Source organism: Piliocolobus tephrosceles, chromosome 13 (genome assembly GCF_002776525.5).
Source record: "Piliocolobus tephrosceles isolate RC106 chromosome 13, ASM277652v3, whole genome shotgun sequence".
NCBI classification, from domain to species: domain Eukaryota; kingdom Metazoa; phylum Chordata; class Mammalia; order Primates; family Cercopithecidae; genus Piliocolobus; species Piliocolobus tephrosceles.
The window spans coordinates 32,733,397-32,760,377 of NC_045446.1; the positions used below are offsets into that span (position 1 = coordinate 32,733,397).

Sequence of the window (26,981 nt, forward strand, 5' to 3'; positions counted from 1 at the left end):
AGTTTGAGACAAGAGGTGAGGCTGGGGAGGCAGGTAGAGGCCAGATATTAAGGACATGTATTTTAATAAAAAGCACTGGACTAAATTAAAAATTTACCTAAAATACCTTCATAAATATTTACTAATTAAGTTAATAAACATCTATGGTTGATCTCACCCTCATGTAATTAGTCCTTGTAAGTTCAACTGACTCAGTATATATATTATATCAAAATAAGAAAAACCTTCATCCTAGGTCAGGAAGTTAAAAATCTGACAGATTTCGGCCAGGCGCGGTGGCTCACGTCTGTAATCCCAGCACTTTGGGAGGCCGAGGCGGGCAGATCACGAGGTCAGCAGATAGAGACCATCCCGGCTAACACAGTGAAACCCCATCTCTACTAAAAATATAAAAATATTAGTCGGGCGTGGTGTTGGGCACCTGTAGTCCCAGCTACTCGGGAGGCTGAGGCAGGAGAATAGCGTGAACCCGGGAGGTGGAGCTTCTAGTGAGTGGAGATCATGCCACTGCACTCCAGCCTGGGCAACAGAGTAAGATTCTGTCTCAAAAAAAAAAAAAAAAAAAAAAAAACCTCACAGATTTTTAATTTTTCTATTAGGTTCTTACACACACACACACACACACACACACACACACGGTACCAATGGAAATTTCATTCTGATATCTAAAGCAAAGCAAAGAATCACAGCTAGGTGTGGTGGTAAACACCTACAGTTTCAGCTACTCAGGAGGCTGAGGCAGGAGGATTGCTTGAGCCCAGGAGTTTGAGTCCAGTCTGGGCAACATAGCCAGCCCTTGTCTCTTGTAAAAAAAGAAAAAAGAAAAAAAAAGAATTACAGCACATTACTGGAAAATAATTATTCCTTTGTGATGTATGAAACAAGTGACTTGAGTGTTGCCAATCATTTTATTAAAAATAGTGTTAATCTGTCACAGTAGTAGACTAAAAAAGTAGTCTGAGGAATACAATAATTTTGCCTTATGTGATGGTGTTAAGGCATTTTTCAGGATAATTATTTTTTGTTACTTAAAAAAATAAGATTCATAATGTACCATGCTTGGGCATATATGTATATTAAAAAGAGTGTTGAAAAGAAACTTATATTAAAACCAAAATCAAAAGGCATAAGTATTTAAATATTATACAAAACAACATTTTAATTTGCTTGTTTTCTAAGTTTAAAATAAATTCCGCTTTCCACATGAAGCAATTACTTTTTTGGATCATCTCTATTCAATATTTACCATTTAAATATTTTTGAATATTTACTATATAGTAATCTTATATGAATTCTTCTGATTAGAAAATAAATGCTTGTGGGAAAAATGGGACAATTTTATTTAAAAAAATGATACAGATGCATCTTATAATAAGAAAGTACACTTAATGATCAGATAATTAGATGGGAGGAGTAACGGAGTATGATAAGATGAATGGATCATAGATTTTACTGCCTAAGTTAAAATTTAGCACAAAATTCAGTCTGCCTAGCATGAGTGAGTGTTTAAGTTAGACATTTTCATTTAACTGCTTTTGGTATAAAGAATATATATAAATAGTTTACTAAGTTACTTTCATAGTACTCCCTCTTATTCAAAAATACATGTCACTAGATTATATTATGCAGTTTACTGGTAGAAGTTTTATAGTTAAAGTTTTAAAAATGTGGAATTATATAAACTTTATTTTGACAGTTTTCTTCAGGATACTTATTTTAAATGGTGTTACCGAAATCTTACATGGCTCACTGGTAACTATTAGTTAAAATACAAATAATGTAGAAAAATAATAAAATTAACACAGATTAAGTTTGTTAAAAATAAATTATGTTACATCCAAAAATATAAGACTGTTTCACTCACTATACTAAGTAATCACTTCTGGGATGTCAGGAGATTAATTTTCATGAACTTCCAAGATAAAGTTGATGGTTATTTGACATTAGGTGCTTTAGAAAAACTTTGTGTAGAATGCATTAGTGATTAGACTACCGCTTCATAAGATTATAGAAAATACTCCCTATACTAAAAGGAATCTTTCCAAGGGAATAATAAACTTCAATTAAAAGTAATGGATAATGAGAAATAAACTTATTAAGTGCTTGCTCCAATGATATAACAGACTCTATGGGCCAACCTTTTCAGGCCAGCTAAACATCTTCAGGTAGGATCACATTTCAACAATCCAGGACAGATGAAAATAGATTGCATTTGATAATAAACTTATCTATATGTGGTCTATGAGAAAGCATTTTAATATCCCAAAGACTTTGTTTACCCAAAGCCTTTGTTTAAATAACCTCAATCTTTTACAATTTGTCTGTTGTTCACTTGGTCCTCCATGCTGGCTGTAAAAACTAGCCTTACTATTAAATCCTCCACATATTAATACATTTTTGAAAATTACTTCAGATTTCTCTTATTTTCATAGCATTAGTAAGTCCTTTAATCACTCTTTGTCCATCATCTCAAAACGTTGATATTTCCTAATTCCAAAAGAAAGATATTTTCACAAAAAAGATGAAAGGCAGTAAATAGCAAGTAAGTTCATTTTCTTAGGTAGCCGTTTTTCTTTAGACTTTACACGGTGACAGTAAAAATGGTAATTAAGTCTATGTAAGGAAACTTTTTTTTTTTTTTTTTTTTTTTTGAGACAGAATCTCACTCTGATGTCCAGGCTGGAGTGCAGTGGTGTGATCTTGGCTCACTGCAATCTCTGCCTCCCGGGTTCAAGTGATTCTCCTGCCTCAGCCTCCTGAGTAGCTGGGACTGCAGGCGCACACCACCACGCTCGGCTAATTTTCCTATTTTTAGTAGAGACAGGGTTTCACCATGTTGGCCAGAATGGTCTCGATCTCCTGACCTCGTGATCCACCTTCCTTGGCCTCCCAAAGTGTTGGGATTACAGGCGTGAGCCTCTGCACCCAGACTACATAAAGAATCTTTATCAAAACAATTATTTTCTGCTATAGTGTTCAATTTATTATTCTCTTCAAATTTATTTTTAAAAATCTTTAAATAATTTGAAGGATGGGTGTGGTGGCTCATGCCTGTAATCCCAGAACTTTTTGAAGCTGAGGTGGGAGGATCACCTGAGGTCAGGAGTTTAAGACCAGCCTGTTTAACATGGTGAAACACTGTCTCTACTAAAAACACAAAAATTAGCCGGGTGTGGTGGCCCACTCCTGTAATCCCAGCTACTTGGGAGGCTGAGGCATGAGAATCACTTGAACCCAGGAGGCAGAGGTTGCAGTGAGCCTAGATCGTGTCACTGTACTCCAGCCTGGGGGACAGAGTGAGACTCTGTATCAAAAAAAAAAAAAAAAAAAAAATAGAAACTTATTTTGAAAAATATTTTATGTTAAAATGAGAGAATTAAGCTGGGCGCGCTGGCTCACACCTGTAATCCCAGCACTTTGAGAGGCCTAGACAGGTGCTCTGCTTGAGCCCAGGAGTTCAAGACCAGCCTGGGCAACATGGTGAAACTCTGTCTCTAAAAAAAATAGAAAAATCAGCTGGGCATGGTGACAAATGCCTGTAGTCCCAGCTACTTGGGAGTCTGAGGTGGGAGGATCAATTTAGTCTGGAAGGTTGGGGATGCAGTGAGCCATGATTGTGCCACTGAATTCCAGCCTGGGTCACACAGAGTGAGACTCTGCCAAAAAAAAAAAAAAAAAAAAAAAAAGGAAGACAGAGGATTAAACATTTTTATAATATAAAAATTTACTGAGATGTTTAAGAACTGGTCAATTACTGGTAAGAGTCAAATATTAATAAGAATTTTTGATATTTGATGATTATGGTATATCAATAATAGAATATTTTAGAAAGCATAAATACTTTGAAAAATGACTTTATAGTTTTTAAACACACGGTGAAGCTAACCTAGAGGAAGTATTTGTAATGGTAGAAAGTATTTACCAAACATATTTGTGTGAAAAAAGTTGTATAGTACAGAAGTAATACTACTGAAAATTAAAAATATTAGAGAGAGAGAGTGAGAGAGAGAGCGAGAGAGCGAGAGAGAGAGAGAGAGACCTCCCTTCTGCTACAGGCATAGTTTAAGTCTTGTGTCACAAATAAAAGGATCCTCCCTAGCATATGGAGTAGTTGCCATGTCCTCCCAGGGATGGTCTGTAGCTATGTTCACCTCAGGCTCATCAAGAAGAGGTAAACTGTCAAGTATAATTTCAGTCACAGGGTGGTTTGGTTGAGACAGATTAGTGGTATGCAATCATGATAGATAGTTTATCCCAGCTCCAAACTGCCGCTTGGGAAATCTTGAACTCAAATGAACAGAGACTCAGTCATTATTAGTGTCAAAAAGGTATACAGAGACAAAATTTGGTTGGCAGCACGAAAGATGAATCAAGGCGAAAAAGTGACCAATTGCATGTTCAAAATTGAAATTGAGATGCATACTACAGTTTGCAAATACTTTACATACCAGAAAAGTCATACATTATTAATTGTTCATTGATTAATATTTAAAACATGTTTCTGTAATGTATTTTCAGAGAGACAATATAATGACATGTATTTTCTTATTTCAAAACCTTTATTCTCAAGGTGATGCATAGTAAGGAGTACCCTTTTAGATACAGAAGTAAGATAGCAAAATGTTTTTTTAAAATTTGTATAATTTTAATATCTTTCCTTCAGCTAGATATTTCCAGAGATAAGATTTTTTAGAAGAAGAATTTAGTTTTATGGGACCACTTTAATATTCAAATGTCTTACAGTTTGATCACTTTCTCAGGAAGAAATCAGGATATAATAAAAGCATGAACTTAAAATGTGGAAGAACCTAATCTAAATAACTTTCCAAATATTTCCTAAACACTGAAAAATACATATTTATACACTGTAAAATACATTATTCTATTAGCAAACACAAACTTTGGTATCTTTAAATCAGATTCCCCCCCAACCAAATATCCACAAAAAGAATGTCCTCAAGTGTCAATGCCTGAAGTGATACGCTCTGACAAATCTAACAGCTCTTTCTGTGTCATTCCTAATGCACTTGTCACTCAGTATTATCCATCCTCATTAATGACAATGGGAAAGTTTATCTTGGGAACACGTTTTAAATCATCTACTCTTTACAATGGGACCATGAAATCTCTTACAAAACATGAGGCGGGAACTACTCTGACAACAAAACCCCTTCCTGGCAGCTTTATTCTTAATTCCTGTTCAAGGAGTAATCTGTTTATTATAAAATCATACAGAACAATATATTAAACAGAATTTGAAACAAGAATAGCTAGTGTGATTTTCAAGCTTACAAGTATTTTTACAACATTTTTATTAGGCTGAAAACACTACGTTGAGTTCTTTTTGTGTGATTTCGTGCAATCTTCTCTTCTATTCTACATTATAAACAGCTTTGAAAAGAAGTTTTGTTTTACATAATTTTAAATAATTTTCAAATGGCAAGGACATTGGTGTTTATATAATTATTTTAAAATATAATCACTTACATTAACTTAAATAAAAGCAATTACTAAGTAAAAATGTCCTCGTGTTTAAATTTCCTAACCAAAATGCCAAAATATTCCAACTACAGCATCCTATAGCTTAAAAATAATCTTACCAGGACCAACATTACTCTTAATAATATATTCACATTTTAAACTTCAGTAAGATCTTGTTTACTTGTCTAAGAAATTCCTACATTAAAAAAAATGAATATAAGCAAGCAAGACTTCATAGCACCCACTTAAACTTACTATTTTGACTATCAATTATAGACACTGGATAGTGTGGCTAATGAACAGTTAAACTTTTTGCATATACTTCTGCTAATAAAATCAAAATATCCTTATGCCCAATACAGAAATGTATCCTTATGCCTCTCAATATTCAGTTATCAAAAGTTTAATGTTACATTTTGATTAATTTACTGTATAGTAAAAAAATCTTAAGTAGATTATAATAAAAAACTCAACAATATCACATTTAAAGTTGATTTTATAACTTTTAATAATCTGAAGTCGTTTGTGTATTCAAACATGCTACAAATGAAAGCACTGAATTTTAATATTTAAACTGTATGAAGCTACAATTCATAAAGCATTTTAATTTCAGAATTCAAAACTTTTAGCATTTCTAGTTAATGCTTTATTTTAAAAAAGGTTTCTTTAAAGGATGTTGTGCTTAAGGTTCTAAGTTAAATGTACAATAAACATCATAAAATGGTTAATTAAATTTATGTTTTATAAAAGAAATGTAAATCAAAGGAAAACTAATATATATTTATACATTACAATTGTTTCTCATATATTAGGTATTTATTATCAATCCAGTAACATTATATCAAAAATAGCAATTTATCTGTGGCTTCAGAAAGCTGAATTAGTACTAATGGTTAAGAGGTTGCTTTAGCATTTGAAAGAATCTGGTAGAGTCTGAAATGAGGTGCCTCTAAGAAAGTGAGTTCCACATGATTACAGACAGGCTGGATGAGAAAATATGTGCACACAATGAGAAGCTGGCTTTGAAGCACTTTAAGCTCCCTTCCAATTGTAACCTTTTATGAAATCTAGGTATTTTCTCGGACAGACATTAAAGCAGAATGTTTGAAAAATCTAGGTATTTTCTGAAAGACATTGCATAAATTCTACAAGTGCAAATTACACAGCAAATGATTGAATGTGTTTGTTCTTTTTCAAATAAAGCTTAACTTTAAGAGTATAATCATTATCACCAAATTGACAACTCTCTCAGTAAATTTTCTTTAAAGTATGTGGCTGTTTAAAGCAGGGGTTCTTCCTCACAGAACAGTTTTTTTGTAAATGATGAGACAGAAAATATTTTTGGCTTCACAGGCCATAAGATCTCAACTTAGTGATGCACTGTGAAAACAGCCATAGACAAAATGATAGGAATGGCTGTTACAATAAAATGTATTAAAAAAAAAAACCCATGGAGCTAGATTTGCCCCATGGACCATAGTCTGCTAACTACATGTTCTATTGCAACATGGGCATAGTTGCTTTAATATTGCCCTTTACTTACCCACTTTTACATGGACAAAAGCTTAATAACCTTTCCAATAAAATGATTGGAATGTTATAATAATTGAATGCCAAATTAATTGCTCATGTCTATAGTACTATTAACAGTAGATCACATTTCCAAAACATCTTTACATGTACTTTTTTGTTTTTGACTGAATTACACATTAAGTCAATAATATATCTTAAAGAAATGCATTCAGTTATAAATCACACACTGTAAAGCTTTTCTCCTAAATATAATTGTCCTTAATATAAATTTCTGTTTGGATCAGAATGGTTTCTCAGGAGGAAATTCTGAAGAAGCCAAACTGAAGAACTAGACTGGAATTTGTCAGCTTCCAGTGTATAATAAAGAGATCAATGGGATGATTTTTCAATAAGGATTAGTCCTAGATTCTGTTATGGAAGTGATATCAGTTACTTTACTGATAATGTGTATTTAACTAAAAGTGTAGAATACGCAAAATGTGTTAAAATTCCATTTTACATAATTATTTCATCTGTAACTCATAAGTCTCATGAACTGTTTTCAACAATAACAGCTCATTGTATTATTAGCTGATATTTTTTGAAGGTTATTTTACTTACGTAAAACTTTACAAGTATATTAAGCATCTACAGAAAACTGTATTCACACTATCAAACTATTCCATATAATCTGAAACGTTTTAATGGTCACACCCTTTTATATGTTTTCAGCAATATCAAGAGGACATTCATTCATTTATCCATTCATGCAATATTTGACGAGCACCTATATGATCAGGCAATGAACTAGGAAAGGGAGATACAATGATGAATAAAAATACCTACGTTCATAACACCTATGCCCTAAAAGAACAACATTTTCTCAAAGTTTGATACTTTATAAAAGAAATGCACGATGTTTTCCATGTACTAAAGTATGGCAAAACAAAACAAACAAAACAGTACAGAATGGATATTCAAGAGCTAAATAAAAGGCAGAGAAGATTACTTGAAGTAGTGCTCTTCTTGGCTACATTTTTCATGATTGGCTTTTGGCCTTAGTATTTTTATAGACCAATCAGTCCTACAGGTTTTTAAAGGTTAATTTATCATTATTTGATTATTGATTCAAACCCACTGTTAAATTACTTTTGTTAATCCCAGAAGGTATTGTTTGAGAATGACTAGAAATTTCATTTTTTTAATAGTACACAGCAATAAAAAAATATTAAGGGTGTGTGTGTTGGGGAGGGGAGTTGCTGTGTCTGAATATGCAAGTATAGAGGGAAGAATCTAGGAAGTGTTGAACAAATATATTTCATTATATTTTAAAAATTTGAGATTAAATAATGACTTGTATCTCAAAAATATACATACATAACATGTAAAATCTACGTGTATTAAAACTGTTAAAAGAACATATTTTCTTTGTATTTAGTATAGATCATTACTAATTCATTTAGAATAGATCATCACTAATACTTTATCTGGACCACCATTTTTTTCTAAGACTACTGAAAAGGCTATGAAATATAACTAAAATAAATCACCATCTAGTTGGATTCCTTTTTCATACTTATGCATGACAAATTTTGAATCTCAATACAGAAAAGACAGACTGTATACATCCCAACTATTTTGAAACATGCTAGTTTCATGGTAAAGGAGAGTTGAACACTATCACTGTGTTGTGTTTTGCTACACTTAAATATGGTTCATATGTTAAAAAAAACAAGTACATACATGTATATATATATGTGTAATCAATTTTCCCTTAAAAGCTGTAATTATGTATTTTAATAATTTTCTATTATTATTTATGTCAAGGATATAGTTCTATTGCATTTGGTTTTGGTCAACGTTTTAGCAGTTTGTTTGTAAAAATATTAATAAGCTACTGTGTGCTAGCCTTTTCCTTTGCCTACTGACTACAAGATAAGTTGATCCATTTATTTACAGAATCAATAAGGGCAATCCATTTCATGCTATAGCACTGACCCTTCACAAAGATCTTGTAAATGAGTAGCCTGTTACAATATGTACAAGTGACCTTTAATTGCACCAAGAAGCTTTTTGTTACAATCTTTTTCAATGCTACACCATAGCTACAGTACAAGTTGGGAAAATATTTCTTATGTATTTGGCAGAAATATCAACAAAAAAGCCCCTGTATCAAAATATGTAAATGAAAAGTTTGAGGCATTTAAGTCTACACTATAATATTGTCTTTTAAATAACTATTGATCAGAAAGATAAGATTTTTTCATTCATATAATTATTCAGAAAATTAATAAACATTTCATTAATTAAAGACTTAAGAAACATAATTAAATACAACTTGGCTTTTAATAGCCTTTGGAAACAAAGATAGTTCAATCAAAATTGATTATTTTTTTGAAACAGAGCCTTGCCCTGTTGCCCAGGCTGGAGTGCAGTGGCACAATCTTGGCTCACTGTAACCTCCACCCCCTGGGTTTAAGCGATTCTCCTGCCTCAGCCTCCCAAGTAGCTGGGATTACAGGCGCCTGCCACCATGGCCAGCTAATTTTTACATTTTTAGTAGAGATGGGGTTTCACTATTTTGGTTGGCCAGGCTGGTCTCGAACTCCTGACCTCAAGTGATCCATCTGCCTCGGCCTCCCAAAGTGCTGAGATTACAGGTGTGAGCCACTGCACTGAGCCTATAATGGAAAACTTTAATTGTAGTAAAATATACGTCTCTCTTTTTATTAAATGACTATGTACTTTCAAGTTTTATTATTTGAAATGTTCAATGAAGAATCCTATACCTTAAAAAACACCCAAATAAATTCCAAATATCATTTATATTGGGCAATAATATTTGAAACAACTTTTCAATAAAGCATAAGGTCAGATATTTCAACTGATTTACTCAAATTTTTGAATGAATGAAATATATATTTGACAGTCTGACAAGAAATTGAAGCCAAATACTAAATTTCATTAAACCCTTCATCTTGGGTATCTTATTTCTGGAAGGCTCATGCCAAAATGATTTAGTCTGATTTTCTACAACAATGGTGGGTTGACTTGACAGCACCTGACAAAACAGTTCAGTGAATTTCATGATACCAGATACAAAGAACCTAAACTGGCTACTCTATAAAATGTTCACTGTGACTTGGAGTGATGACAGTAATAATTTGCCAAATTTTTTATTTCTACTTAAGTTAGAGAACTGCTTTACCAGTTACTGGGTTAAAGACATTCCCATTACATTCTACTTTCTCTTAATTATTTATTACAGTCCCCAATTCTACCTTTTAAAAACTAATAATTTATATTTAACATCATATTTTCTTAATGAGGAACATAATGTCTTCATATTACTAAAATGCAGAAAACTTTTTCATATTCATCAATAAATGAGGAAAATATTTTACAATCATAATATTTATTGCTTAATTTTACTTAAAGATGGTATTTAAAGAACTTCCAGCAAATCAAATTTTTTGCAAAAGCGAAAAATAGCTCTTAATATGAAAGAATCAAACCTTCATTAGAACCAGTTATGATAAAAGGGGAGGAAAAAATTAGAAATTTGAAAAGGAATTCAGTAGACCCTTATTAAAAGTTGTGTATACCTTGATTATCTCACAGGATAATTTTTGATGCTCCAAAAATAACAAATATAAAATAACTTAGAAAAATTTAAAATATAAAAAGAGGTTGATTAGGTATAAGCAAATTAATATTGGTAAAAGTACCTGAACATAGAATTTAAGTGAGTACAATAATAATATATTGTAATTAAATTTGGCATACTTTTGGACTATATCAAAATAGTTGATAAGGAAAACTACATTTCTTTGTATATGATACTTTTTCACTTTCTTTCAGATTTCGAAATCCTGTAACAGTAAATAGTATTTTAGAGAATAGCTTTTTTTTTTTGCAAATTAATTTTTCCATAAGAACCTACCATACTAGAAATAAGTAAAAAATAGAATATCATCACCCTAATGTATTCACACATACAAATGAATATATATATATACACACACATAATAACATCATGTTATATAAGGGAGAAGCTGTGATTAATCCAATCAGAACGTTATAATGTATTTTACAAAAAGTTGAAATGCAAGCTAGGGAACAGAAGAATTTTTAATATGAATGTTATATATATATATATATACATATAATATATTAACACATTTTCTGAGATTAAAAAATCATTTTTTATTGAAGAATCCATCAGGACAGAGGCTTTCTGGCTTACGTAATGAAGACGAGATAGCAGTACAGCTTAGGGCATGGCAGACAGTTGGTGGTTAAGAGCACAGGCTTTAGAATAAAACGGGCTTCAATTTCAGTGTCATTTCTGCCAGTTATCAGTTCTGTGACTCCAGATAAGTTAAGTTGCTTGATCTCTCTGAACCGTAAGTTTCCTCATTTGTAAAGTGAAGATAATAATGTTACAAGGGTAGTTGTAAGGTCTATGAAATAATGCCTTTAAGTACTTGTAGTAGTCCTAGCCCTCTGTTAAATATGTAATATAACTTATTTTTAAAAACTAATAATAATTAACAGTTTGTGAACATGTTAGCTTTCCACTGTTATTCTGCATACGGCTTCAGGAGATCTGAATTTTATCCTGGCTCTAACCACAGATGTATGACTTTGGGAAGGAAGGTTATATAACTCCTATCTATTTCTTTTTATTAAATATGTGAAATAGTATGTATGTAAGGGTTCCTATGAGGATTAAAATTAAATATAATAATGTATATGGGCCGGGCGTGGTGGCTCACGCCTGTAATCCCAGCACTTTGGGAGGCTGAGGCAGGCGAATCACAAGGTCAGGAGATTGAGACCACCCCGGCTAACATGTTGAAACCCCGTCTCTACTAAAAAAAAAAAAACACACACACACACACAAAAACTTAGCCGGGCGTGGTGGCGGCCGCCTGTAGTCTCAGCTACTCTCAGGAGGCTGAGGCAGGAGAATGGCGTGAACCTGGGGGGTGGAGGTTGCAGTAAGCCGAGATCGTGCCACTGTACTCCAGCCTGGGCACAGAGCAAGACTCCGTCTCAAAAAAAAAAAAAAAAAAAAAAAAGTATATGAAAGCACCCAACACAATACCTAGAACAAATCAGATACCAAATACATTTTTTTAAAGAAACTTACGGTAGGCATGAGTTACTTTAAAAACTGTAGCTTCACAATTTAACAAATATTTATGGAGCACCTATTACACATACGCAGGATTTAGCTGCAAATAAGACATACTATGTCCTTACTCTTATGGAGCTTACATTTTAGTGGTGAGGTCAGGGAAATAAACAAATAAACTGATGAACAATTATAAAATACATTACACTGAGAATTCAAACAGTATATGAGGGTGAGTAACTTAGTGAACACTTCAGACAGGCCAGTCAGACTTCTCTAAGGAGGAGGTTGAGATGGTTAATTTACAATCCAAATGACATGAAAAGGCCTTGAAAAGATCAGAGGGATGAGGATTCTGAACATTTGCTGTGCAAAGGCACTGAGGCAGGACTAAACTTGAAATGTTTTAGATACAAAAATATCCGCAAAACTATCTACATCACAAGCTTAAGGATACTATATTTACTAAGTATACTGTTAAGGCACCTTGGAGGATATACTAGTAAAATGCATCTTCTTACTTTCTAGGAACTTAAAAAATACATTTAAGTGAGGAAATGAAATAGCTGTGATTTGTCATCATTTTCTATTTTCTTTTTCTCTATCTTCCTTAGAAACTATAAATGACACATTACTAAAGGAAGTGTTTCAGAGAGTATCATGTAAACTGGACTAATTCTGCTATAGCAGTTCTACAAAGGCTTGAAGAAAATCTTTGAAGTACTGCAATATAATTTTCTTGGAGCCAAACCATAAAACATATACATAAATGTTTATGTCTGCAAAACTTAGGAAGAAGGGAGAAGAGATATTTTCCCCTTTGCATACTTAGACAATGCTGAGTCTGTATCCTCCTGGTCTAAAAATTGAGATAACTGCACTCACTACAGGTAACCATGGTATCTTTATGAGAGACTGTTAGTAAGATTCTAAATATTTGACTTTGCTTTGTGCAACCATCTCATTATTCAAATATATATTTTCCTTAAATTTCCTGAGTAATGTAGTTATGAATAAATAGTGCAATGTAAAATATTAGACCCTAAGTTCAATTTATAAAATGAAGATTTTTATGTAAAAATTATGGTCAAGGTGTCATATTTTGATAGTATTTCTCAAAGAAAGATGATTCATTTGATATAACTAATTACAAGTTTCATATCCTACATGTTGATAACCATACAGAAACTGTAAGACATGTAACAGTCAAATATGAATCTACTCTTCCTTGCCAAATGAAGCAATGATGTTCTGCCAGCCAAACTAACAGGAAGCATGTGAAATGAACACAAAAGCAAACAGGCCTTACACTGCCTAAGGGAAAGTCAGCAAGATGGCAGTTTCAATCATTCGGAATAATACTAAAGCAGCCTTAGGCTTTTCTCAGAATGGAAACATGTCACTATTACTGCAATATTTCAACAAATCAGAATGCAGAGAAAAGAACACTTATGCAACCACATCTCGGAAGGGCACTTTACTCAACATTTAAGTGGAAAACAATTATAAAGAAATTTCAGAAAAACTGTCAGTTAACATAAATGACTCAGGGAAAAATGTTTTTTCTTTCAAAGTGCTTAATAGATTTTTCAAAAGCTTACCACTTAGAAACAATTTCCTTATATATTCTCCTTAAGGAATTATTAATGTAAAGACAAATTTATATAAAGTGGTAACTGAAAAGTTTGATATTCAGGCTGCCAGTAAGAAACGCTCATTTTTCCCCAGTATAGTACTACTACTTTGGAAGGTTTGATCAAAGGGAATAAGCTTTCACAACATTTATATAGGAAGTTAAAAAATACTTCAAATATTTTGGGAACTTACCTAATCAGTATACTTTTAGCATGTGTCTAGTCATGTAGCCATCTTTGGTCAATCATCAAAAAATCAAAGGGAAATTGGCATGACTCAACCCTAACTTTAATACCGCATGATTGTGTCGTGTAAGCTTGTTTTGTGTGAGAGCTGCTGTGGTTTTAGCAGAGAGATTAACAACCGGACCTAAGCTGGCCTCCAAACCTTGCCCTGCTGATGCCTCAAGCTCTTTGAAGTCTGACCATCATACCTGGCAAAACAACAGTGGGAACTAGGATGGTGTCAGATCTAATCAAATTGTTTGCTGCAGCATAGCTAACTATGGGGTTCACTAATTGGCCCAATTGCGGATTATACCTTTTGCTACAGATTCAAGACAATAATTTAGTTAAATGATTTTTTTTTATCTCTTCTAATTAAGATTCCAAAGTGGGAAGAAATAGGATTAGACAGATTCTCAAAACTGTGTTCTCCTTAAGGTGGTATGCACTTTTGATAGGTTAACTATGGCATGTGAAATATATAAAGTATAGTAAGTATTAAACCAACTTCTGGAGATTCTGTGAAACCTATGTAATGCTATTATATACTGATATCACTTGAGAATAAAAGCATAAATATGATAATGATAATATAATGAATATATCAAAATGTACACATGTAAAAAAATGACATTTCCATTGTTAAAAAATGTTAATTTGGTTTATTTTTGACAAGTGATTTAATCTAAATGAATAGATGCCTATATTCAACTTTGATTTTTTTTTCTTTCTGCTAGCTGCAGTGTATCTAGGAATAAAAGTTAGTTGAAATAACAAACAATATTTGTAGTATATTGGACTACAGCCCACGATGCTACAACTTAACAAGGCTCCCAAGCCAGACATTTATATTTCCATTATTTTATTTTAGTAACATATTGTGAGTTGACAAGCAAGCTAACCATCCCTCTCCCCATCTCTAGATAGAGTAAACATATTCAACGTTCTACTTCTCATTTAAAAACTGGAAAGGCTGCTGAAAATAAGCATAGGGAATAAAGTAAACCTAGGACCAAAGATATCATGAAACACTCCAAATTATTACACATTATCATAGCCACTAGCACTCCTTAGTTTGTAAGAGTTTATGCTTTTCCAATATGTAAATAATAATCTTACTGAATAATCCTACTGAATAGTACCAAGTTATATGGCAATATAATTATAAATCTAATTTATATTGGTTCTATTCTAGTCTTAATACTTGAGAATAAATCTATTACATGAGTATATCAAAAATAATAGCTACTTAATAAAAACTGATTGGTCAATTATTTTGTTGAGAATAAGTTCTTGGTGACTGGAGAGGTACTGAGGTCCTATTCTGAATTAGGGACAAAGTATGATAAGACAACCTCGAGTAAACATGATTTACTTTGACACTCTACTCTCAATATTCATTTAGTTTATGAGGCCCACAAAGATACACTATTTATGATAATTACTATTTTTTTTGACCAATTACAGCCTACACGAGTAGTGTTAATCTTTATATTGAAAATTTGTAGTAAATACTGTAAGTCTTCTGTATATTTAAATGTTAATCCAGTTACTGTACTCTCTGACTTGAACTTAGAAACACTGAATCTTTGAGCTGGAAAACTGTCCCATTACCAAAGTGGAAACTCTCTTTGTGAAAACCTTAATGGATGGTGCAACTAATGTAATAATACATTATTATCATTTATATTAATTTTATGACTAGAATGTGCTACAATATGATCGAGCTGAAAATACAAAATCAAAATAGCAAAATATTATTAAGTGCAAGTGAAAATGTTGCATTTATGTCATCAAATATGCAGCCACATTTCAAATTCTGCCAAATCTTACTTGTTTATGTACTATAATTACATCATAATTACTAAAGAAAAAACTGGTTAATGATAGTCTGATATTATAGAAGCAAAAATTACAGAAGCTAAGAAATGCAAGTTTAACCAGTTATTTTAGCTTGGAAGTGATGTTATGTATTCAAGTTATCTTACACGTAACTAAGAAGACAGTGTGTACAGGTCACTTGACTGGTGGAGCTTATATCATATTTATAGCTGTATTATTTGCACTATTTTAAAAAGCCCATTCATAATTTATCTATATTATATACATTTAAGCAAAGATTTTATACCTATTAAGTAAATAACTCTGTTCTTGATTCTTAGATATAAAGATGAAAAACACACCATTTATGTATATTGAATCTATGATTATATCTTAGTAAAGCTTTTGTTTAAAATGTTTAAACACTATATAAAAGTATAAATAAGTTAGTATAGTACTTGCTACTTAACAAAGGCTCAACAAATGTTTGCTGTGATTAAATGGAGGTTAGGCAAGGTTAGGTAAATTTGATCTGGTTAAGATCAAGGAATAAGTAGTATATAATGGTTAATCACATATGCCATACTGTTACTATGTATCGCTTATAAGAATCATCAATTTTCAAAGAATTGGAAAGCGATTTCTTTTAACCTGAAATCATGGTTTAAACTTTCACTTTTACTTATCTAGAATGTATGTCAGGATTTTAGTGCAATTAGTATGGATATGATTCTGCTACGGTTTTTGTAGAGGGGCTAATTTATAGAGCTTTGTAGTTACAGGTATCAGCAAAAATTTTTACTCTGATTAGATAAATATTTTCACTTGAATCTGGACAATACCAACACACACTCTGAGAAGGAAGAAATATTCCTTTGTTTTCTCCAAATCACTCAAAGAAATTAGAGACTATGAGTTAAAGTTGCTCTACCTGTTAGAGGCCCTTGGTAGCTGCTAGTAAAAAGATAATCAGTTTTCATACATATAAAGGGCAATGACTTAACAAATCAAAAAGGTGCCCTAAAAATAGAGATGAGAGTGCTTGCCTGCTTCTGTTGCCCCATGTTTCCAACCTTGCCCCCTTTTGAGACATGTGACTGACAGTAAATTCCAACATGTAACAAATTTGCCTGTGGAATTGGAAATGTTATTTCGGCTTTCCCTGCTAAACTACCTTTCACTTCTGAAAGTGAGACTCTGATTCAATGCCTGATTCAATGTCAGATTCAACTATCTTTGACTTCTAAAAGTAAGACTCAGATTCAATAGACTATCTATTTTAGTCTCAGACTTTACAGGCTAGCAAGGTTACATTTTATTTTTAAAAAAGTATCAGGACATTTAAAAAGAACATTTATTTGTTGTGAGTATTAAAACAGTAGCATTTGCTCTATGATTTTACCCTCAATAAAGGAATCCTTGAACTAGTTATTTTCAGGTCATTTCTACTCCTGTTTCTAGTTTCTTTAATATATTACCAAGACTTACTATCTGTTTGGATACGCATTTTAGAATGTATGATGCTACATTTAAAACATTTTAGGTGAACCACATGATTTTATTGTATTCTAGTTATACTTATATATGTACTTCTATTTGGTTTGTTTGATTCCTTAGTTTTTATTTTTTCTAATCACTAAATTGAATATTATGGCATAAGTAAGTCATTTAGAATGTATATATTTATATTAAAATAACAAAAAAACTCAAAAAAACCTTAAGTGATTAGGTTATTAGCCAAAAAGGTACCGTGTTTGATTATATAGAATTTTCAGAAACAACAGTCTATTTGTGTTTTGTTTTCAAACATTGCTTCTAAACCACAGGTTGACCAATTATAATGATTCTTAGTTTAGCATAGTGGGAACGAGAGAAAATGAAACAGAAACCTGTGTGGTTAATAAAAGATCTTTCATCAGCTCTGATGGTGAAGTGCAGTTACTATTAGAACCTAAAGTGGGACCTCTCCTCTCAGAGGCCTCCTCTGAGAGGAGAGGTCCCACTTGACATCACGTAAGTTATTTATTTTTCTCTTTCCCTCAATTCCCAATAAGACTCAATGAGACAGAGAAAGAGAAAGTCATAAACATGATTCACATTACTGTACTACTTTCTTCTCTGGGTACAATATTTACTTTCACAGGGGAATCATCTTGCTTAGTTTGTATGGTAATAGAAATCATATCTCAGATGTCGTTGTTAGAATACTGATTTTGGGGAAAAGGTGCCACATGGAGAGAAAAAACTTACGTCTTCCATTAAAAATACAAATTCATAAGAAAATGATAAGCATGCTTTCCTTGTGACACTAAACTGTAACTGTATCCTCAACGTTTTAAGCAATATTATGGTACATAACTAAGTATTCTGTCAGAAAAGCTGAAACAATGTTTGAACAATTACAGTGTTGGGTTCCACTTCAATGGTTTCTTTTGAGAACTAAAGCAAATTAGCTCAAGAATCACCATTTCTACACTCTCGCTCTTTTGGCTTTAAGTGGCTTTTGAAGGGAGTGTCCCCAGATGAGAAACTTCTAACACTCCTGCAGAGATGACCTGCTTGAAGAACTGGCTGCCTGATTAACTATTAACTGCTCTCAATAGGATTAGATAATTAAGGACATTGATGACCATTAATTAGGAGGAGGGCACATTAATTTGTCACTGGATAGGGCCCTTACAATGATTTATAGGTTAGTGCTACTTGCAAATGTGAAGGGAAAGAGAAAAAGAGAGAGAACCATTAAGTTACCTTATCAAGTGGCCAGCTTAAAGAGGGCAGAGGGTCAAAAAAGGGCCAAAGTGGTCACTTAAGGGTGAAGTCCCAAACACCAAAGCAGTGCCAAGCCACATTGACCATCATTTGGTGATGAAGTTAAAAATATGCTAATTTATTGGTGGCAATTCTCTCTTTTTATGGTTTCAAGCAGTTAAGACAAGTGGCCTGCTTAGGAGCTTTTCATTTGAAAAGAGATTAAACAAAATGGTTTGTCAAGGCTGCTTGGCTGTTTTATGTCTTTGTTAAAAAAAAATTGCGCCGACTATACTGATAACTATCACATCACCCAAAAGCCATCTCTCTCTAAGCATTTACTTCGTTAATAAATACATCAATTCTAATTGCTTAATAGTTCTCTGTTCATTTGCTCTTTAGCAAGATTAAGTTGAAATAAATCTTTTGTACTACTACTTTCTGTCACCATTGCTTACGTAAGGGTCACAAAAAAAGTTGCAGTGTCTTAGAAAATGTACTTAAAGACACTAGTGTATATTATAATTTGTTTAGTTACACAAGAGGAAAGCTAATTTCACTAATAGTAAAGAAAAATGCTTTTAAAATGTAGATAAGAATCCTCTTAGCCACAGACAATTATGGGTAACATTCACATTCCACACCCAAGTAAGCACAGCTCATTAACATTTAATTAAATATGCTTTTGAAAGCCATGGAAATATGCATATCATATTTATCATGTAAGTTTGGAGCTTACTTTTAATAGATATTCAAAAGAAAATCATCTTTGCCATGCTTGATATATTGTAAAAATAAAACAATAGTCTAAAATATTATTCTGTTATATCAGAAGAACTTAATAATATTTAGTATAAAACATGTCCTAAGAATTTCATTAAATAAGTGAAAATATAAATAAAATAAAGTAAAAATAAGTTAAAAATAACTTTACCTCAAGACTGTAAACTAAAACATAAAAATTCTCTTACCTCAATGGTGAACAGCTTCCTTTTTAACTTAAAAGCTAAGTCTTTGACATCTGATTCATCACAGATCAAGTTATTAAGCCGAGGAATCTGCCGTATATGAATCAAGCCTTGTGGAAAGGAAATCAAAAGAAAAAAAATTAAACATTGTCATCGGATGCATAAATTAAATAGTCTTACAGCAGAATCCTGTAAATTTACACACAAGCATCCTCCCCTTTTAAAACTGGAGCTTACTACCAGGAGCAATGAAGCAAATGGTGTGATTATACTCAAGTAATCAAGCAGAATAAGATAAACAGAAATCCTTGTGCGACGAAAACTAATTGCACTTTGGTACAGAAGTACAGATGTAAAGAGGGATCTTAATACTTGTCAAAACTACAGCTGGTTTGTGTGTGATTTTCTCTTGTATTTACAGTAAGCAAATATGGCTATCACCTTGCATGCTGCCCACGGCACCACTGAGTGATCTTTATTTTATTAAATGCACCACTAAGCAGCCAGCAAAACAAGGCTTATAGGTTACTGATAACCAGTGAAGCACTCATGAAAAGTATTTCATTTTGTACCTTATTAATGACTTGAACAAACCATTGAAGAAAAGTACATTTCAGGGTACACTCTAGGACCAAACATTAACCCCTATGCCATCCCAAGACACTCATATCTATGGCATGTTAGACCTTTATGTAGCTGCTATAAGCTTTGCAACAGTGCTAGGTAAACCATGAGCTTTGGCCTCTTGTCAGTAGAAACACTTGCTAATTTTTTCTGACAAGGGCACTGGATGGCTTTTGTGCAGCCTAATGTAGTTTCTGACTAAACTAGGGGTCATTTCCCACAGATGAAGACATGGAAGGTTCTTCACTACATCTTTCTGCCTGATTCAGCTCATATTTAAAAATTAACATCCCGAGGACACTGACCCAAAACATGGGGAGGAAAGGCAAATTGCAGATTTGAACAAAGAGACAAATCTTACTTAGAGAACTGCTTCTCTAGTACAAGGTTTTGTAAGTATGTTTAAATGCTTAATAATGCATCTGTTAGTCTTAGCTTAAACCTTTAAAAGTACTTAGCTTGAGAAATGGCCTCTTCAAAAATAATTAACTAAAATACCTGACAATTTTTCAAACTTAAAAAAATGTAAAAGGTGTTTCAAGAAGACAGTTTTTAGGTACAAATTAAGACTATCTCATACATATTATTTAGTAAAATATATTTATTAGAAATAGGCACACCACACTTTTATTTGCACATTTCTTATTTTAACCTTAAATGTGCTTGCTTAGCTATCAAGAGGCTTTATAGAATAAATTAATAAGGTCCTCCTTATTAACAGAAAGCATACTAGTCTTTAGAACCACTCATTACTGTGTGGAAAATAATTTATCAATTCAGAGATTTTTGCACAAAGAATCATAGCCTTTCAACCTTTGAAATATTTTAATCAAAATAATATTTTTCAGAACATAAAATATTTTGCAAAATGCATAAGCTCATAATACTTGTCTTATAAAATCTGGTAGCAGGCTTCAAAGAAGCTACTCAGTCTTTAGAGGTTTCCATAGAAGTATGGTAGCTCCATAATAATGGTAGCAATAATTTGTATATACTAAGAATAATAGGTAAAAATCTGCTATTCACTGCATTCTATATTTGGTTTAGACCTATAATACTTAGACCTAACTACTACATTTTTACTATTCATATAGTTCTACATAAGACTCTTTATTAAAAAGAATCCCCAAATTAACCAAATGACTACAATATTACTAAAAGTAAAAAAAAAAGTAGAAAGTCTGATGAATTCACCTGTGTTTATATCAAGGTGGCAATATTTTATAATTTGTTCATAACTCTAACAAGAAAACGAGTAAACAGAGAAAAGTTCAAATATAATGAAAGATCTTCTCTTTCTGAAAATGTAATTGACTAGGAATCTGTAAATATAATCCAGTATGTATCTTATCATACGGCTAGGCTTTGTAAAGTATAAACTGCTTTAGAAAACTGTCATTATTAGAATACGGTATTTATTTCAAACATGGCTAGTAAGTATGACTGATTACACGGCTAAGACACTAGGACAACAAAATATACACCTGATTCAGCCATGCCTTAATACTTGGGTTTGACTCCTTTCAGTTATTATAGTCTATAGTCTTAATGTAGTTGGGTAATAAGCTGCCATGGAAGACTGGACAGGAATGGAAAACATTTAACAGGTGTATTGTAAAATTTATACTCCTTGACTGTATATATTTGGATTGAACAGGATGCTTCCAGGTAACCTAAAAGCAGCCTGCTCATGCTCTTCTTGTTACGAAGGTTCTACTTACCATGATAATCCTTATACAATGGATTAGTTTCTCTCTCAGAACCAATAAATGATTCCAGACCAATTACTGTATCTGACAAGTTTGTGATACGGGCAATAATGGCTTTATTCTGCAAAACATGGAAACAAAACAGTAACGTTAAATGTTATATTAATAATATAATATCTGTAAAATATCACTATGCCATCTCATGAAAAACTATAGTGGAGATAGACTATCAATAGAGAAATACCTTAAAAGTTAAAGCTACTATAGGCAGAAAACTGGATGGAAATATGCCCTTAATTGAAAATGCTGGCCCATATAGTCATGCTATTCTAATTTGAAGAACTGAAGGGAAAACATAAATTGGTAGAAGATATAAATTGATTAGTTCTGGTAGAGAACATAAATTGATTATTTTTCACTTGTATTAAGGAACAGGACTACCTTTATTCTCATACATGATTATTTTTCAAATTACTTCGTTCAATGCCCATTGGAAAATCTGTCAGACAGCAGGATTAAGAAGCAGTAGATGGTACAGCAGAAAGTATAGGGCAAGAGTCTCACTGTCGTCTGTCAGCTGGGACAAGGTCCCAGCCCTGTAACAGCTGAGGTCCTCTGTGACATATTAGAAACAGGGAAAGGACCAGCTAAGAGATTGCAACATGGCTAGCTATGGAGTCTTCTGTTTTCTCTTTCCAGATGCTGCCACTTGGCTCTGGGATAATAATAAAGGGAAAGAAAAGATGGTAGATGACTAACATTTAGACCAGTAGCCTATCCTTTATTTCTCGACACAATCTGAGATGAACTGAAATACTGCTAAATACATTTTAATAAATGTCACATTTTGCCAGATCAAAACAATAGGTTAATATGTTTACAAACATAGTATGTCCAGTTATTAAGTTGTAAAAGTTCTAAAATACTGAGAATCTCCTGGCTATAAAAATATAATCATCAAATATCTGGTAGGGTTTTTAAAAAAATTCTTTAATTACTGGAAATCGAGTATTCCTTTTAGCCCCTGACAGAGTGGTAGATCAGAAAACTGTGATTATATGCTATGATGTCTTAGATAATTTTTTGCTTAGCAGATCTAGATAAGTTGAAAATGTTTTTCGTAAAATTTTGCAATTTTGAAACTCTCATTTTATACAATGGTAATACCCACCAGTTTAAAACTAATCTTTGAAGAAGAGAATGGGAAATACAAAACAGTCAAGAAAATTTATCAGCCTGCTATATCCCATGTTAGAAAGAGGTCAAATATAAGAAAAGATTTTCATTTTCTGGAAACATGATTACAACTGAGCTTACTAATATTCTTGTTTCTTAAGTCCCTTTATAAAGATGGCATAAGAATGGAAAATTAAAGAGGGCTGGTCAATGTTACCTGACTTGGTATTATGAAACATATAGTAGCCTGCGTCACCAAACATTCTGTTGAAATGACTGGTTAACTCACACCTAGGGCAGTACTTGAAACTCCTTCATAAGTTGGAATGTGTGTTATATAAAGAATGTTTCTACATTATATAAAGAATGTTTCAGCTTTTGGATCAGTGTTGTTAAAAAGAATTAGTAAAAATAATTATTCTTAATTGTCTTTAATATGTTCAATCACGTGGGCACACTAAGTACAGAAAAACATAATTTGGAAATGCCTATTTTTTTCTAAGGCAATTTTTCATTCAATGGTGAGAAAATAATCCAGATTGATTCCTTACTTTCAGTTCTGTGCCACAGGGGATGGTCCTACTCCAGGAATAACAGGGGCTTCAGAGGCCATAAACATGTTCCTCTCAATATTTCTTTAGCCAAAGACCATTATATCAAACTCATCCAGGTTGGGTTTCAGCCAGTTATTCTTCACCCAAACAAAAATGTCTGCCAGACATTCCAACAGCTGGGATACAGTTCACAATGAGTCAACTTGAAAATGATTCATTGTGCTGAGTATTGAACAATGTTGGGGTGGGGGTGGGGTGTGGCTGGGTTGATAGTAAAGGGTGAGAACAAGTGGGAGATGAAGAATAACCATGTGGTTCCCCCATTAAGAAGAATCATGGATAATAACCAGCAGGCTCTTATCATTTCATTTTTAGGATAAACTCAACTGGGAAGAGTACTCCTGTCATGGACCCTCAGATGAACAGGCATTTATAAAGGCTACTGACAATATTTCTTAATCAAAAGGTCAGATTTCCTTTTATCTATAAGTAAAAGACTAAGCCTTTGTATCTAAATATCTGAATCTAAAATGATATAAGTTAATTTTTGTTAGAACTCATCTATTCAAAATTTAAGTGATATAAACTAGGACTTTCTCAATTATATGAATAATAGAAATTACAAGGTTTAAAGATGAGATAAATTTCCATTCTGATAGTACATAAGCAAGGTACTGTGTATTTAAATTGTCAACTTGACACTTGCTTATTTCAAAGAGGATTTACTTCTTTCATTTAATCTTAACATTTACTAATAAACCATTTTATATCCTATTATGTTTATCAACTTCATAAGTCTTTTAAAGGTAGTTTGTGGGAGACTTAAAAAAATCAGTTATCCACTTTAAAAGGGAAAACTAGTGAATTCTAAGTAAAAAATATGTACAGCCTAGATTTCAAAATTTTCCAGAAACTCATTCATGTATTTCATTTATTTCTAAGTTTCACAGGTTTGCATCATAGTTATTAATTATAATCTAAAGTCTATTGAAAAAACCTTCATAAAGTATTCATACAAGAATAACTGTTAATCATACTATTACCATAAAATTAGTTATATAATTTCACAGTGATCTTACTGCTTTCTGCACATTTATTTTGCAAAATTGTTTGCATAATGTGGCAGACCAGATTAATTGTGAAAGTTGTGGGGATATCTGAAAAACACTTATAGAATAAAAAGCAATGGAAATTATATAAGAATAACATCTAAGGTTCTGACTGAGAAAATGTTTATATTTACTATAAACTTATTCAACCTTCTAGTTATGTGTAGGAGCATAAAAGACATTTGGGCTTATAAACTTACATGTGTTTTAAAAAGCTAAAAAAATTGTTATTGATTACTTCTGCACCTCCAAGTATCATAAGGAATATGATCTATTGATGTAATCTTACCTTAAAACCATTCTTGTCAAAAGGTCTTTCAAATAATAATATTAATACTAAACAGTCTTTTAGATAAAAGCAGGTGAATTTACTTAGAAGAATCTAAAATTAACAGCTTAAAAAACCCATAAAAGCATAATCATCACAATTCACTTTAGCAGGAATACACTATGGATAATAAATTGTCATAATATAACCAGCAGTGTTCAGAAAGCTTTAGCATAATGATCTGAGGACAGGCCTTGAATCTGGGAACATCCACATTCTCATCTTAACAGATTCTAAGCGTTTTTATGTTATTAGCCAAGATGTAAAACCCCTTTGGTCTTCGGTATATTAATAGATAGAAATGGACAAGTAGAGGTATTCATACATCATTACTTAAATTTGAACATAATCTTTGCATTAATTTTGAAGTTGTTACAATACAGTTTCCAGTATGGAACATTTCAGTAAGGACATTCAGAATTCACCAATCTGGGCAAATTAATGCTTATGGTGTATGTATGGTATAATGACATCACCCAAGTATGTACAGTGATATTGCCCCCCTCCTCCTTGCCCATCTGGATGTGAAAACGTAGGATGGCTCAAAAATCCTTCTTATCCTAGACAAATCTCCCTGTGCTCCTGGGTGAAAGTTGTCAGCTCTGGATAGTAGCCAAGACATGACTAGGAGGGAAGCCAGAAGAGAGGAAAGCCAGTGTCCAGGAGTTTTAAGAGTTTGCTGGCAATCTCAAATAGCATTATATTAAGTTACATAAAGGGTTCTTAAAGTTTTCTGTTGCAACATAATTTAATTAATCATTTAAATTTAAAATATGTCAAATGGTGTTGCAAATAAGCAAAGCAAATCAGATTGTCCAGTCTTCTACCTTTGTATTTCAATTTTAATTTCAAAAAAAACCTTCAGAGCATTTGTTTTGACTGTTTTCTGTTTGGTTTCATTGAATGTTTCTTGTTTGCCATTATACAATGGTAATACATTTTTTTTTAGGATACAACAAATCTGTTAAATGGATTTTAAATTAAGGAAGATTAATTTAATGCTCCCTTTCAATTCAAAGTTCTTAAAGTCAAAACTATGAATTTTGTTAAGAGATAAAAATTTAATCACTGCCATTTAAAGCTCCCACAATTTTCTAATAAAAATAGTTCAGATACCTATTTAGAGTTACCAAGTAACAATCAGAATACCTTAAACTCTCAATATTTCTTTATTTTCCCAGACCTAATTATCTCAACAATATAAAAGATGTAATTTGTACCAATACAAATATATTTCCAGAAGAAATTTTAGTAAGAGGATTAAGAAGTAATTAACCAATAACTTAATTATCAAGAAGCTTGAAAGGAATAAACCAATCAACATAAAGCATTTATGCAACGCCTCAAGTAAGAGCGAGTTCTTCAGTTACTCTATACTATTTAAGAAAGACAGCAAAAATAATATGAAAGGAAGAGCTCTCATTTGAGTATGGCACAAATATCAGATTTGGGGCTATAATAGCCTGAAAGCACTATTAAGTTAATGTTAAAGACTTAGAGAAATATTTAAGTTACTTTATGTTTGACCATAATACATGATGTAGTGGGTGTGTGTTGGGAGAGAGCAGGGAGGGGAATCCCCACAATAAAAGCAAGTATGTCATAATCAACAGCACAACTTATAACAACATTTTCTGAAAAATGATGTGCATAGAACACGAATATAGTAGAACTTAAGACCTTTCTTTGTTACATAATCCAAAAATAAGCTTGGATCCAAGGATAAATCTGGGGATATTTAATGAGACATTTATTTTTCCATGCTTATTAGGTTTTCCATTCTACAGAAATCAAGACTATGAAATAAAAAAATTGTTTATACTACATTTATAACTTTTTACAAACTTGCCCCACTTCCTCCAGAATTGTCACTTGCTTCTGTGGATTAGATTTTTATTTTATTAAACAATATTTGATAGTGGGAAAATAATTCTGTTCATAATTATGAG

The 26,981-nt window shown here is 32.4% G+C and overlaps 1 protein-coding gene across 5 annotated transcripts in view; it reads right to left on the bottom strand.

Annotated features, from left to right (window-relative positions):
• ELP4 (elongator acetyltransferase complex subunit 4) overlaps nt 1–26,981 on the bottom strand; it is a 267,804-nt gene that overhangs the window by 110,046 nt on the left and 130,777 nt on the right. For all 5 annotated transcript variants that reach the window (XM_023230328.2, XM_023230329.2, XM_023230326.3 and 2 more), the window contains exons 8-9: nt 21,878–21,986; nt 19,536–19,642 (exon numbers count right to left, since the gene is read on the bottom strand). In XM_023230328.2, the coding sequence (XP_023086096.1) occupies nt 19,536–19,642; nt 21,878–21,986 (216 nt within the window). The remainder of the gene's footprint in view (nt 1–19,535; nt 19,643–21,877; nt 21,987–26,981) is intronic.